Source organism: Schistocerca americana, chromosome 9 (genome assembly GCF_021461395.2).
Source record: "Schistocerca americana isolate TAMUIC-IGC-003095 chromosome 9, iqSchAmer2.1, whole genome shotgun sequence".
In the NCBI taxonomy this organism is placed as follows: Eukaryota; Metazoa; Arthropoda; class Insecta; order Orthoptera; family Acrididae; genus Schistocerca; species Schistocerca americana.
The window spans coordinates 168,067,298-168,082,974 of record NC_060127.1 but is presented as its reverse complement, the minus strand read 5'-3'; the positions used below and the strand labels follow the sequence as shown (position 1 = coordinate 168,082,974).

The following is a 15,677-nucleotide window of genomic DNA, read 5'->3' as shown; positions in this document are numbered from 1 at the left end:
CACTCTCCAGACTCAATCGGGACTCATCTGCGAAAACGACATTGCCCCATTGTTTGACCGCCCAGGGGGTATGTGGACGACTCCATTCTAGACGCTCTCTGATGTGAAGACGCATCAGAGATAGACAAACAGCAGGTGTCCGACAGTAAAGGCCACTCTGCCGAAGCCTTGTGTACACCGTTTGCCTCGGTACAATATGTCTGGGCGGGGGATGCTGAGAGATAATATACCAGTTGCCGTGCAGTTCTAAGGCGGCATTGTCGTGCTCTTACAACCAAATAACAGTCTTCTCTTCAGAAGTCACACGTGATCGGCCCTGCCCTGGTTTTCGGGATACAGCTGCGGTCTCTGTAAACCCTCGTCACATCCGAGAAACAACAGAACGATTCGCACTAAGCCATCGCGCCACATCATTTTGTGTCTTGTCCTGCCTCCTTTCTTCCTGTGGCCCTCCAACACAGAGAGCCTGGTAGGCATCTTCTTTGTAGCACACTGCACCGTCTGTGTTTGTGTGCCCAGGGATTGTGGATGTGGGACTACCCGGCAAACTACCGGGTGATCAAAAAGTCAGTATAAATTTGAAAACTGAATAAATCACGGGATAATGTATATAGAGAGGTACAAATTGACACACATGCTTGGAATGACATGGGGTTTTATTAAAACCAAAAAAAAAAAAAAAAGAAAAGTTCAAAAAATGTCCGACAGATGGCCCTTCATCTGATCAGAGTAGCAGTAATTAGCATAACAAAGTAAGGCAAAGCAAAGATGATGTTCTTTACAGGAAATGCTCAATATTTCAACCATCATTCCTCAACAATAGCTGTAGTCGAGGAATAATGTTGTGAACAGCACTGTAAAGCATGTCCGGAGTTATGGTGAGGCATTCGCGTCGGGTGTTGTCTTTCAGCATCCCCAGAAATGTCGGTCGATCACGATACAGTTGCGACTTCAGGGAACCCCAAAGCCAATAATAGCACGGACTGAGGTCTGGGGACCTGGGAGGCCAAGCATGACGAAAGTGGCGGCTGAGCACACGATCATCACCAAACGACGCGAGCAAGAGATCTTTCACGCGTCTAGCAATATGGGGTGGAGCGCCATCCTGCATAAACATCGTACGTTCCAGCAGGTGTTTATCAGCCAGGCTGGGGATGATGCGATTCTGTAGCATGTCGGCGTACCTCTCACCCGTCACGGTAGCAGTTACAAAACAGAATCACGCATTTACTCGAAGAAAAAAGGCCCAATAACGGTAGATGTGGTAAATCCAACCCATACCGTGACTTTCTCGTCGTGCAATGGAGTTTCCACGACAGTTCTAGGATTTTCGGTAGCACAAATTCTGCAGTTGTGGGCGTTGACAGACACTCCGAGCGTGAAATGAACTTCGTCGGTCCACAACACGTTACTCAACCAATCGTCATCTTCCGCCATGTTTTGAAACGCCCACACCGCAAATGCCCTCCACTTCACTAAATCGCCAGGTAACAGTTCATGATGCCGATGGATTTTGTACGGATAGCATCGGAGGGTACGCCTCTGTGCCAACCAAACAGTAATGTATGAAATGCCGGTGCGACGTGCGACTGCACGAGCACTGACTTCCCCGTGCATAGACGAACCCGCTACAGTCTCCATTTCTTCCTGGACTGTCGCAGCTGCATTACGCCTTGTGCTCCGTCGGCCACTACGGGGTCTATCGTCTAAACAACCCGTGGCTTCGAACTTCGGAATCATTCTCACCACAGCTGCAATTCTCGACGGACCTTTACCCGTTCGAATCCCCTTCCTATGGCGATAGGATCGTAACGCTGAACTAGCACATTCCCCATTCTGATAATACAGCTTCACTAAAAGCGCCTTTTCAGCTAACGTCAACATGCTGCTACTGCTGGCGCATCTGATTCTCTCTCTCTCATTACAGCTCCTTTTATACACGATTGTCATGCGCATTCACTGACGTTTTGCTGTCCAGCGCCCTCTGTCGGACATTTTGTGAACTTTGTTTTTTTTTATCTAATAAAACTCCATGTCATTCCAAGTATATGTGTCAATTTTTACCTCTCTATCTACATTATTCCATGGTTTATTAAGTTTTCAAATTTATACTGACTTTTTGATCATCCGGTATATTGTGAAAAGCAATGGTCCCATAACACTCACCTGTGGCACTCCAGAGGTTACTTGAACGTCTGTAGACGTCTCTCCATTGAGAACAACATGCTGTGTTCTGTTTGCTAAAAACTCTTCAATCCAGCCACACAGCTGGTCTGATATTCCGTAGGCTCTTACTTTGTTTATAAGGCGACAGTGCGGAACTGTGTCGAACGCCTTCCGGAAGTCAAGGAAAATAGCATCTATCTGGGAGCCAGTATCTAATATTTTCTGGGCCTCATGAACAAATAAAGTGAGTTGGCTCTCACACGATCGCTGTTTGCGGAATCCATGTTGAGTCCTACAGAGTAGATTCTGGGTTTCCAGAAATGACACGATAGGCGAGCAAAAAACGTTCTGAAATTCTACAATAGATCGACGTCACAGATATAGGCCTATAGTTTTGCGCATCTGCTCGACGACCCTTCTTGAAAACTGGGACTACCTGTGCTCTTTTCCTATCATTTGGAACCTTCCGTTCCTCTAGAGACTTGCGGTACACGGCTGTTAGAAGGGGAGCAAGTTCTTTCGCGTAATCTGTGTAGAATCGAATTGGTATCCCGTCAGGTCCAGTGGACTTTCCTCTGTTGAGTGATTCCAGTTGCTTTTCTATTCCTTGGACACTTATTTCGATGTCAGCCATTTTTTTCGTTCGTGCGAGGATTTAGAGAAGGAACTGGAGTGCTGTCTTCCTCTGTGAAACAGCTTTGGAAAAATGTTTTTAGTATTTCAGCTTTTCACGTGTCATCCTCTGTTTCTATGTCATCATCATCCTAGAGTGTCTGGATATGCTGTTTCGATCCAATTACTGATTTAACGTAAGACCAGAACTTCCTAGGATTTTCAGTCAAGTCGGTACATAGAACTTTACTTTCAAATTCACTGAACGCTTCACGCATAGCCCTCCTTACCCTAACTTTGACATCGTTTAGCTTCTGTTTGTCTGAGAGGTTTTGGCTGCGTTTAAATTTGCAGTGAAGTTCTCTTTGCTTTCGCAGTATTTTCCTAACTTTGTTGTTGAACCACGGTGGGTTTTTCCCGTCCCTCACAGTTTTAGTCGGCACGTACCTGTCTAAAACGCATTTTACGATTGCCTTGAACTTTTTCAATAAACACTCAACATTGTCAGTGTCGGAACAGAAATTTTAGTTTTGATCTGTTAGATAGTCTGAAATCTGCGTCCTATTTCTCTTGCTAAACAGATAAATCAGAATAATTCATCGAATATAAAGAGATATTACAAGATTTTATGGATTACAATGTGCCATGTCACCAGGCTACAGTTGTTCTACATCTACATCTGTATAGACTAGGGTGTCCATTTCATTTTCATTGAAAAAGGGAACATTTAAAATAAATTAGAGAAAAACGTGGGACATAAATATTGTATTGACTGAATTTAATACACATACAAGTTACCTTTACAACGTGCACTCAGATGATTCCAAATCACTTTCTACAATTATTCTGCCACACTATCACCATACTTTTCACTTTAATGTACTTTATCAAGAAGTGCATTTTCGTTTGAAATTGTATCATAAAAGTCAGTACACGATACACCATTAAAGTGTGTTTTGACAGTGAGCAAGTCCTGCACTGTTTCAACTTTCATTCTGTTTTTTTCATCTGACCACAAAGAGTTCACACAGGAGCATTTGACCCAGGAATTGCCAGACAAAACTCCACCAAATGAATCATGTTTTTCATGTTAATGCTTTTACTTTTGAAATAAGCAAATATTTTACACCACGTTGCACTAACACTTTCATTGTCTCCTTCTTCACTTTTTATGAAGTTCTGTGTACATGAAAATTCATTGAACAGTTTGTCTTCATCAGCAGGAAAATTTGGTGCAATACTTTTAACAAAAACACAACAGTCCTGAATATCCTTCCACTGTAGCTGCAACTGTTCAGTATTAACCCAGTCAAATGCTTTAAAAGGTGTGAGAAATGGTAAACACCACTCTTTAATATACTCAATGCAAGAGTCATAGAAGGTGTCAGCATAAATATGAAATTGTTCTACAGTAATTTCACTCTCTTTTTCCAGATTTCTTAGACTCTCACGTACAAAGGATATGAGATATCTTCCAGATTTTCTACATTGTAATTTGCCCAATAATTTGTTTATTTCTTGATAAACTTCCGCTATTGTGATTTCTTGTTTCTCAATACATTTAATTGTTGTGGGGAAAGGTTTTAGCTGGCTAACAAGAAAATGTAGAAGAACAATAGACACAGTGTTATCAAAGAATTGTTTAAGTATAACAGGACACTTATCAAGGGAAATGAAATATGATTTCAAAGCAGGAAATATCCCTACAATTCTTTCCAATGCTGGCAGCAGAGATAGCCACCTTGTCTTGCTGTGCCCAAGTACAGTTTTGTATACAGTTTCAGTAAACTTACAGAATGACTTCAGAGATTCACCCCTTACTGTATATATGTGGAAATGCTGGTAGATTTTGTTTATAATTAATTGGCAGTCGATGGGTAGGCAATCTGAACCAGTTTGTAAGGAATTGTGCACCACATGTGCTGGACACCAACACCTACTATATTATTCACTGTGTTCTGTTGCAGTTTATAGAACAAATTGTTTTTTTTTTTTTCCTTTCCTCTGCTTACCACCAAAATTGGTGTTAGTGTTGTGTACAGAAACTGGAATCACCTGTTCCTCAAGATCATATTTCTTTAAAACCTCGAGCACATAATTCTGAAGTAAACCTGAAGTTTCTCCAGCTAAATTAACCAATTCGAGCACTTTCACCGTGATGCAATTTTCTGGGTGAAAATACCTGATAAGGAGAGGAACCAACTTCAAATCCATGAGATTCGATGTATCAATCATTACAGAAATGGATCGATCACTTTTCAGTTCATTTAAAACCTGCTGAGCTGCATACGGTGGAATAACATTTGAAATGATTTCATTACATTTTGTGTGTCCACATGTGAATTTAGGACTGAAATGTTTTTTAACAACTGCTGTAGTACAGTCCGTTGACTTAAAGCTACGATTATGCATTGCACTGTGGTATGCAAACGTAGCCTCTTGTACTGCCAACTGCCTGTCCATTTCTGTTACTGATTTTAAGTTTACGTAGTAGTCACTCACGCATTTATTTGCTCTTTTCGTGCAATGTTTCTTCGTCTTAGTGTGATTCACAATGTCAGACCTTCCATCATGACCAATAGCAAATTTTGATCTGCACAACGTACATTCTGCAGTTTCTCCACTACCAGTGATAAAAGGAAACTCACTTTTCATATTGCTGTTGAAATTACGCTTTCGTTTTGGCATAATGAAACAGTGATTGCCCAGTGCAAAACATTAATAGTGTGGCGACGAAAGCCAGAGAGCAAGTATCAGTGGTGTAGAGTATCTCTGGACCGAAAGGACGGATTCAGTGGATCGATTTAGAAGAGAAGAATCTTCGTAGTTATTTGTAACCTGTAGTGCGTTTAAAATTACTTGCGATTTTTGACAGTTCGGTACATGTTTGGGGTATGCTGAAAGTCATCACACGCTTCCTAGCATAAATAATTGCACAGTTAATAGCAAGTCAAACAACCAGGAGCGTAAAATACTCTAGCCAAGCGGAATCATAAAAAACGGGACATTTGAGCGTCCCGAAAGAAACTTCTGGGACGGCGGGACATTTTGGTAAAAAACGGGACTGTCCCGGGAAAAACGGGACTAATGGACACCCTAGTATAGACACTCCGCAAGCCACCTACGCTGCATGGCGGTGGGTACCCTGCACCACTAATAGTCATTTCCTTACCTGATCCACTAGCAAAGAGAGCAAGGGAAAACCGACTGTCTATATGCCTCCATAAAAAAACACAAAAAAAACAAAAAAAGTTGTTATATTAACTTAAGTATGTTGTTTAATTAACTTAATTATGTCATGTATCGGAAAATTTGACTCGTTCCACATCATTACGAAATATCGTATTCATGATCCATGGAACTAGTATTAATCTAATCTAATATGAGCCCTAATTCCTCGTATCTTATCTTCGTTCGCGATTGGTTTGAAGAACACACTGGGCAGTTCGAACGAATGGTTTGGCCACCCAGATCGCCCCTCGCGAATTCAATCGAACATTTGTGGGACTGAATTGATAGGTTAGTACGCGCGCAAAACCCAGCACCGGCAAGACTTTCGCAATTATGGACGGCTGTAGAGGTAGCATGGCTCAGTATTTCTGCAGGGAATTTACAACGACTTGTTGGGACAACGCCACGTCGAGTTGCAGCACTAAGTGGGGCAAAAGGAGATCTAACACGATATTAGGCGATATCTCATGACTTTTGTCACCTTAGCGTGGTGGAAGAGAAGGGTGAGTCAAACTCAAATACCTGTATTAAAATTCCAGGAAATGTATACCTAGCCAGTACCTCTGCTGGCCGGAAATGCTTTGATGGAAAAAAATTCCGATGTTCGAAATTGCCTTGAAAAAGTGGAGACTGATGATTCGGTGAATTATAAGACTGTATTCGATCTTTGGCAATCTGACAAAAATCATAGTTTTGAGGACGACATAGATAGTATAAAGAGAACATTTCGATTGGGCTGGCTATCGTTGTATTCACGGTCTGTTTATTGTACAGCAGCCAAAAGCGCGCTCTCTAAGTTACGTATCCACAAGCTATCCATTCACCAAATTCAAAGAGTTTCGTGATTCTGCAAAACTGCTTGTAAATTCTTAATTGTAGAAAGATAAAGTTGTAAAGGCGAGCAACTTTTTTAACATAACACTCCAAACGAAGATAGTAGAAGAACTCCCCAGCGAAAATCTTGAGAAATTAACACAAAACTGATCGCACTAAATTGAAATCAGTTGGTTCTTACGTATTGTTTTACGAGGGGCGTTTGAAAAGTCCGTGCAGAAATAAAAACTACTTACGTGTTTGAGGTAAAACTTATTTTTATTTTTCGACATAGTCTCCTTTTGGACTTATACACTTCGTCCAACGCTGTTCTAATCTGTTGATCCCTTCCGAATAATAGGAATTGTCCAAGTCTGCAAAATAGCTATTAGTTACTGCAATCAGCTCCTCGTTTGAATGAAATCTTTGTCCCGCCAGCTATTTCCTCAAATTGGGGAACAAATAGCAGTCCGAGGGAGCCAAGTCTGGAGAATAAGGGGGGGGGGGAGATGTGAAACGAGTTGGAATCCTATTTCCATTAATCTAGCGACCAAAACTGCTGAGGTGTGTGCTGGAGCATTGTCGTGATGGAAAAGGACTTTTTTGCGGTCCAATCGCCGGCGTTTTTCTTGCAGCTCGGTTTTCAAACGGTCCAATAACTATGAATAATATGCACCCGTAATAGTTTTACCCTTTTCCAGATGGTTGATGAGGATTACCCCTTGCGAAACCCGAAAGACAGTCGTCATAACCTTTCCGGGCGAAGGAATGGTCTTCACCTTTTTTGGTGTAGATTCTCCCTTTGTAACCCATTGTTTAGATTGTTCTTTGGTCTCAGGAGTATAGTAATGTGTCCATGTTTCATCCACAGTGACGAAACGACGCTTAAAGTCCTGAGGATTGTTCCTGAACAGCTGCAAACCATCGTTGCAACACTTCACACGATTCCGTTTTTGGTCAAGCGTGAACAATCGCGGAACCCATCTTGCGGATAGCTTTCTCATGTCCAAATGTTTATGCAAAATATTACGTACCCATTTCATTCGAGATGCCCACAACACTAGCAATCTCACGCGCCTTAACTCTTGTGTCATCCATCGCCATATCATGGATTTTATCAATGATTTCTGGAGTCATGACCTTCAGAGGGGGTCCAGAACGCCCCTATGGCCACTTATAAACTGTTCTAATCGAAGGTGCAGAGTCAATGTAATGTTTATCAAGCTTCTCTTTAGTGTCCTGAGCCTTTTGCCTTTCATAAAGGAATGTTTAATCACCATACAAAATTCTTTTTCGTCCATTTTTTTGACAGTCACTCCACTTCCTTGATTCACACGAATGCCAAACAAAAAGAAATAGTTCAATATGTCTGAAACTTGGTATACGTTCTTTTCAATGATGCTACTAACTAAACATGACCTCGATACGGTGCCATCTCTCGGACTTTGCAGGGACTTTTCAAACGCCCCTCGTATCCTTTACTGGACGTGCTTTTATGAAGAAGAACGTGCCAGGTGCGAGTAGCCCTCGTACCCGAAGGGCTCAGTATAAACTTAATTATGTATGTAGACATTTCATCCGTTCCGGTAATCGTAAACGTCGTCGATTTTTGCCTGTTATCGACACTAATACGGCAAGACATCGATCCCTGCGTGTCGAGAAAGTTTTAATTTCAACTCTGAAATCGGATAACAAATGACAAAATATTTTTTTCATGTAAAATAAATATAAATTTACAATTTTCTGATTTTTTCTCCTTTACTTGTATTGTAAAACCTTCCTTTTGGCTAAAGTTCAGGATTCTATGTTTTAATGAGTAAGTTTGCGAGTATCAAAATATGTGACATAAATGGCCGCATCTTTTGTCTGCATTGACACCACAGACCTTATCATATAACGTAAATTTCAACTCATTAATATACTCCTTCCAGAGAAAAATGGGTCCTAACAGACGGACTGACAGGCAGTCTGATGACAAATGCCAAAAACTTTTCCTCGTATGATGTAATTACACAAGCACAATTTTCGGATTTTTTCGTTTACTTGTACTGTAGAAGCTTGCTTCTTGCCAAATTTCATGACTATAGGTCAACGCTAAGTACTCTGTACCTTTTGATTAGTGAGTCTTTGAACAGCAAAATACGTGACATAAATGGCCGTATCTGTTGATTTCCATAACGTAGAAGTTTCAATTTTTTACACCGCCAAGGAACCGTAGTTTTTAGTATGTGAGGTAAATTTCAAGGTGATAAGTCGACCCGTTCCTGAGAAAAATGGTTTTAACAGCGGACAGACAGAAAGACAGATAGACTGGCAATAAAGTGATCCTTTAATAGTTCCTTTTTTACCGATTGAGATACAAAACCCTAAAATCCAATGAAAATACTATTTTTGATAATTTGTTACAATTTAGGGAAGCATGTTAAAAATGCCCTAAAATGCGACGAATATTTCTTGTCGATGTTGAAGCTTGTGGTTGAGGTTCAAAAGCGCGAAGTTTGAGAAACGTTATCAGCAGGATGTTCCCAGTGGCAGAAAAACAAATTAATTGACAGAATAGCGCTTACGACTGTAACAGCTCAAAATAACGTCAATAACTGGAAAACTTGCGTGCTGCGAATGTAAAAACAGGTTGTACTACTATTATACTGTGAGCTTGTTTATGTTTATAACACTGACCAGCCACTAAAATTACACTGTCGAAAGCAGCAGGTGAAAATGATGAGCAGATGCCAATATATTCGAAAATTCTGACTCACATGAATGGAGAACATGTTAGACTGTGGGTCTCCTACACTACATACGACACTAATTTGCGAAAAAAAGAAAAAAGCTCACGTGTTAGAATGGTTATTTATGGTAACAAAATTCTCGTTTATTACTTCACTGCCGGCCGTTGTGGTCAAGCGGTTCTAGGCGCTTCAGTCCGGAACCGCACGACTGCTACGGTCGCAGGTTCGAATCCTGCCGCGGGCATGGGTGTATGTGATGTCCTTAGGTTAGCTTGGTTTAATTAATTCTAAGTTCTAGGGGACTGATGACCTCAATGTTAAGTCCCATAGTGCTCAGAGCCATTTGAACAATTTTTTTATTACTTCATTACTTTCGCAAACGCCAATACTTTGCACATGTATACCGTCTGAAAAAATGCCCGTGTGCTACGAACTTTCCTTACAGTCTTTCACGCTCAAACTTCAAATCAGTGGAAAAACTGATGCGAATCTATAGTCTGATCTGTACCATTCCATAGGAAACAACAAAGATTTCGATACTTTACTATGACACACAACAAAATCTATGCTCTTCATCTGCACTGCCAACCAAATGTACCCTAATTCATACAGTTCTCCCAGTGCACGTAGAATGCTGTTCAACGATTATGATCCAGAGCTGTTGACAGGAAAACATTATTTTTACTGTAGGCTACAGTTTAAAAATTGTTGCTGTTTGACTGTTTACACATAATAACATATAAAGTGTTAGCATACAGAATTCTTAAAGTAACCCTTAACTCACGGAGTGTAGTCTTAGAGACTGCGCGAAAGTTTTCGAAATCACCCTCTAAGGTCTTGAACTCACTCTCTAAGGTCATTTCTGGCGGAAATCTCCTATACACCCAACTATCCTCCTTATAAAGCCAAGCCTACGATGCTTTGTTGTCGATTGCGTTATCGTCTTCCTTGTTTGTTGTTGACACGTGTTATTGACCGGTGTTCGGATCTCCTAGACTACGCCATGTTAGCAATTTAGCGGTGGTCTAGCGGTTCTAGGCGCGCAGTCCGGAGCCGCGCGACTGCTACGGTCGCAGGTTCGAATCCTGCCTCGGGCATGGATGTGTGTGATGTCCTTAGGTTAGTTAGGTTTAAGTAGTTCTAAGTTCTAGGGGACTGATGACCACAGTAGTTAAGTCCCATAGTACTCAGAGCCATTTGAACCATTTTGTTAGCAATTTACCTGTTTTCTTCAGTACAGTATAAATTGTGTTTGCAACTACGCGTCAGTTTTAGCGATCCCTAGTTTCATAAAATTAATAGGCAGTGGACGGAGGAAGACTTCGGTGACATACATTACGAAATAGATGAATAAGATGATGATTTTAGAATAACCAGTTATCGCAACGTCGTGTACAGTTCTGCCACTGGGCACAAGAGAAATTACGTGACGATAACAGTTTTTTTTCACGCGTTCTATTTAGCGACGAAGCGTCATTCACCAACAGCGGTAACGTAAACCGGCATAATATGCACTATTGGGCTACGGAAAATCCACGGTGGAACAAGGGAGTCATTCAGAGGAAGAATGTCAGGAAAGTTGTGATGAGAACATTTCGGTTCCTCCGATAAAATACTCAGGGTGTTTGATAAAATCAAATTTCTGCCGAGTGGTGATGCAGTCTTGCAGACTTCCTTTTTGTATCTATCGAGTGGAATTTTTATGTTCAAGTTTACACCATGGAAATTAGTTCTTTTTGAAAATTTGCAAGTTACAGAGAATCTAGAGTTTAGTTGTCTAACAGTTTTTTTTTTATTTGTATGCTGTTTCAAAAACTGGACAAAGTATGTACTCTTGTCTGATGAAAAGTAAAATACTACGTGTTCTATTTTGTGCAAGAAGGTCGCGGAGGAGTATTCAAACAACACTTAAATAACTGTAAAAATAACAGTTATAGGGTGGTCCATTGATAGTGACCGGGCCAAATATCTCAAGAAATAAGCATCAAACGAAAAAACTACAAAGAACGAAACTCGTCTAGCTTGAAGGGAGAAACCAGATGGCGCTATGGTTGGCCCGCTAGATGGCGCTGCCATAGGTCAAAGGGATACCAACTGCGTTTTTTTAAATAGGAACCCCAATTTTTATTATATATTCGTGTAGTACGTAAAGATTTATGAATGTTTTTGTTGGGCCACTTTTTTCGCTTTGTGATAGATGGCGCTGTAATAGTCACAAACGTATAAGTACGTGGTATCACCTAACATTCCGCCAGTGGGGACGGTATTTGCTTCGTAATACATTACCCGTGTTAAAATGGACCTTTTACCAATTGCGGAAAAGGTCGATATCGAGGTGATGTATGGCTATTGTGATCAAAATACCCAACGGGTATCCTGCTCGGTATCCTGGACGACATCATCCAAGTGTCCGGACCGTTCGCCGGATAGTTACGTTATTTAAGGAAACAGGAAGTGTTCACCCACATGTGAAACGTCAACCACGACCTGCAACAAATGATGATGCCCAAGTAGGTGTTTTAGCTGCTGTCGCGGCTAATCCGCACATCAGTACCAGACAAATTGCGTGAGACTCGGGAATCTCAAAAACGTCGGTGGTGAGAATGCTACAACAACATAGATTGCACCCGTACCATATTTCTATGCACCAGGAATTGCATGGCGACGAATTTGAACGTCGTGTACAGTTCTGCCACTGGGCACAAGAGAAATTACGTGACGATAACAGTTTTTTTTCACGCGTTCTATTTAGCGACGAAGCGTCATTCACCAACAGCGGTAACGTAAACCGGCATAATATGCACTATTGGGCTACGGAAAATCCACGGTGGATGCAACAAGTGGAGCATCAGCGACCTTGGCGGGTTAATGTATGGTGCGGTGTTATGGGAGGAAGGATAATTGGCCCCCATTTCATCGATGGCAATCTAAATGGTGCAATGTATGCTGATTTCCAACGTAATGTTCTACCGATGTTACTACAAGATGTTTCCCTGCTTGACAGAATGGCGATGTACTTCCAACATGATGGATGTCCGGCACATAGGTCGCGTGCGGTTGAAGCGGTATTGAATAGCATATTTCATGACAGGTGGATTGATCGTCGAAGCGCCATACCATGGCCCGCACGTTCACCGGATCTGACGTACCCGGATTTCTTTGTGTGGGGAAAGTTGAAGGACATTTGATATCGTGATCCACCAACAAAGCCTGACAACATTCGTCAGTGCATTGTCAATGCATGTGGGAACATTACAGAAGGCGAACTACTCGCTGTTGAAAGGAATGTCGTTACACGTATTGCCAAACGCATAGAGGTTGACGGACATCATTTTGAGCATTTATTGCATTAATGTGGTATTTACGGTAACTGCATGCGTTTTCAGAAATGATAAGTTCACAAAGGTACATGTATCACATTGGAACAACCGAAATGAAATGTTCAAACGTACCTACGTCCTGTATTTTAATTTAAAAAAACCTACCTGTTACCAATTGTTCGTCTAAAATTGTGAGCCATATGTTTGTGACTATTACAGCGGCATCTATCACAGTGTCTTGAAAGGAGGATATAAGATGAACATCAACAAAAGCAGAACGAGGATAATGGAATGTAGTCGAATTAAGTCGGGTGATGCTGAGGGAATTAGATTAGGAAATGAGACACTTAAAGTAGTAAAGGAGTTTTGCTATTTGGGGAGCAAAATAACTGATGATGGTCGAAGTAGAGAGGATATAAAATGTAGACTGGCAGTGGCAAGGAAGGCGTTTCTGAAGAAGAAAAATTTGTTAACGTCGAGTATAGATTTGAATGTCAAGAAGTCGTTTCTGAAAGTATTTGTATGGAGTGTAGCCATGTATGGAAGTGAAACGTGGACAATAAATAGTTTAGACAAGAAGAGAATAGAAGCTTTCGAAATGTGGTGCTACAGAAGAATGCTGAAGATTGGCATTACATAACTAATGAGGAGGTATTGAATAGAATTGGGGAGAAGAGGAGCTTGTGGTACAACTTGACTAGAAGAAGGGATCGGTTGGTAGGACATGTTCTGAGACATCGAGGAATCACCAATTTAGTATGGGAGGGCAGCGCGGAGGGTAAAAATCGTAGAGGGAGACCAAGAGATGAATACACTAAGCAGATTCAGAAGTATGTAGGCTGCAGTAGGTACTGGAAAATGAAGATGCTTGCACAGGATAGAGTAGCATGGAGAGCTGCATCAAACTAGTCTCAGGACTGAATACAACAACAACATCTATCACTAAGCGAAAAAAGTGGTCCAACTAAAATATTCATATTTCTTTACGTACTAAACGAATATGTACTAAAAAATTGGGGTTTATATTTAAAAAAAACGCAGTTGATATCCGTTTGACCTATGGCAACGCTTTCTAGCGGGCCAACCATAGCGCCATCTGGTTTTACCCTTCATACTCGACAAGTTTCGTTCTTTGTAGTTTTTACGTTTGACGTTTATTTCGTGAGATATTTGACCCGGTCACAATCAATGGACCACCGTGTATAACATGAATTCAAAATTTCAAATGATTTGCGCTTTAAATCTTAGTTTAAGCATGGGGCTCCCAGAAACGCTATGTTGTAGTAAACTTTACATGAATGTTACCTCGTGAGTTAAGGGTTAATATAAGCTTTCATTTCTAATATTACAATGTTGTTACAAACTTTTCTGACACGATTTTTTCCGCATTTCTGCAGTATTATCGCCGTTGGCTTGGTGGATGACAACAGAAATGGTGGCAATGGCAGTTTCGTTAGCAGAGCTGAGCAGCCTCCAGCAAGTGACAGCGCCATGCAGTGCTCCACCAACCAGGAAGTATCCTATCACTATAAAAGTGATGCACGACCACACGTGCATAGCTGCATCATCTGCAAAAAGACGTTTGCACATTTTCAGGACCTGATGGAGCACAGTCACGTGGATACCCGAGAAATTCGTCATTCCTGCGTTGTGTGCCACAAAACATTCACAACTACTACCAGTCTGAAGATCCACTTCCGACTGCACACTGGTGAACGGCCGTACAGTTGTGACATGTGCCATAAGACATTCCGAAGAAGCGACTGTTTGCGGTACCACGTACTTCGACACGTGAACCAGTGTCCCTACATCTGTGAAGTGTGTCACAAGACGTTCATGTGTCGAAGGGAACTGCAGATTCACTCGCGAGTGCACACAGGCGAACGCCCCTACGCTTGTGATGTGTGTCGTAAGACATTCGTAAGCACAAGCGCCCTGAATGCGCATTCGGTTGTGCACGCGGGAGAAGGTCCCTACAGCTGTGAGGTGTGTCAGAAGAGATTCACGCGCCGAAGCAACCTGATCAGTCACGCCCGACTGCACACTGGCGAACGCCCATTCAGCTGTGGCGTCTGTCACAAGAAATTTTCACATAGATCAAACCTCAATCGACACTTGAAAGTGCATTTAGTTTAGTGCCCTTGTTGCTGTAACGTGTGCCACAAGAGGCTAAAGACCAGAAACATGGGATCTCATGTGTAGTCCTTTGACTGTTTGTGCTTATATGGCTGAATCGGTCTCAATGTCGATCAGAGGGTATTCTTTGGTGGTTAGCTTGTGTTAGGCTAATAGGGTAAACCTAAATAACTTCACGATATTAAGAATTGTAAATGAATAAGCTAAACAAATATCCAATCTAGAACCTGTCTATTTTACATGTGATAATGGTATATTGCTCTACTAATCCATGATAAAATGTAGTAAACAAAGTCGGCATGCTACCTAACCTCTCTATGGCATAGCTAATTCTATGACACTATACAGGGTGTCCCATTTACATCTACATCTACATTTATACTCCGCAAGCCACCCAACGGTGTGTGGCGGAGGGCACTTTACGTGCCACTGTCATTACCTCCCTTTCCTGTTCCAGTCGCGTATGGTTCGCGGGAAGAACCACTGTCTGAAAGCCTCCGTGCGCGCTCTAATCTCTCTAATTTTACATTCGTGATCTCCTCGGGAGGTATAAGTAGGGGGAAGCAATATATTCGATACCTCATCCAGAAACGCACCCTCTCGAAACCTGGACAGGAAGCTACACCGCGATGCACAGCGCCTCTCTTGTAGAGTCTGCCACTTGAGT

General features: G+C 41.6%; 1 protein-coding gene across 2 annotated transcripts in view; it reads left to right on the top strand.

Moving 5' to 3' along the window:
* The window catches only part of LOC124551234, a 317,793-nt gene that overhangs the window by 281,465 nt on the left and 20,651 nt on the right, over positions 1-15,677 (top strand). The window contains exon 7 of one of the 2 annotated variants that reach the window (XM_047126226.1): positions 14,272-14,385. The exons of the other annotated variant lie outside the window; for it this stretch is intronic. Within the exon in view, the coding sequence (XP_046982182.1) occupies positions 14,272-14,385 (114 nt within the window). The remainder of the gene's footprint in view (positions 1-14,271; positions 14,386-15,677) is intronic. 2 annotated transcript variants of the gene reach the window in all.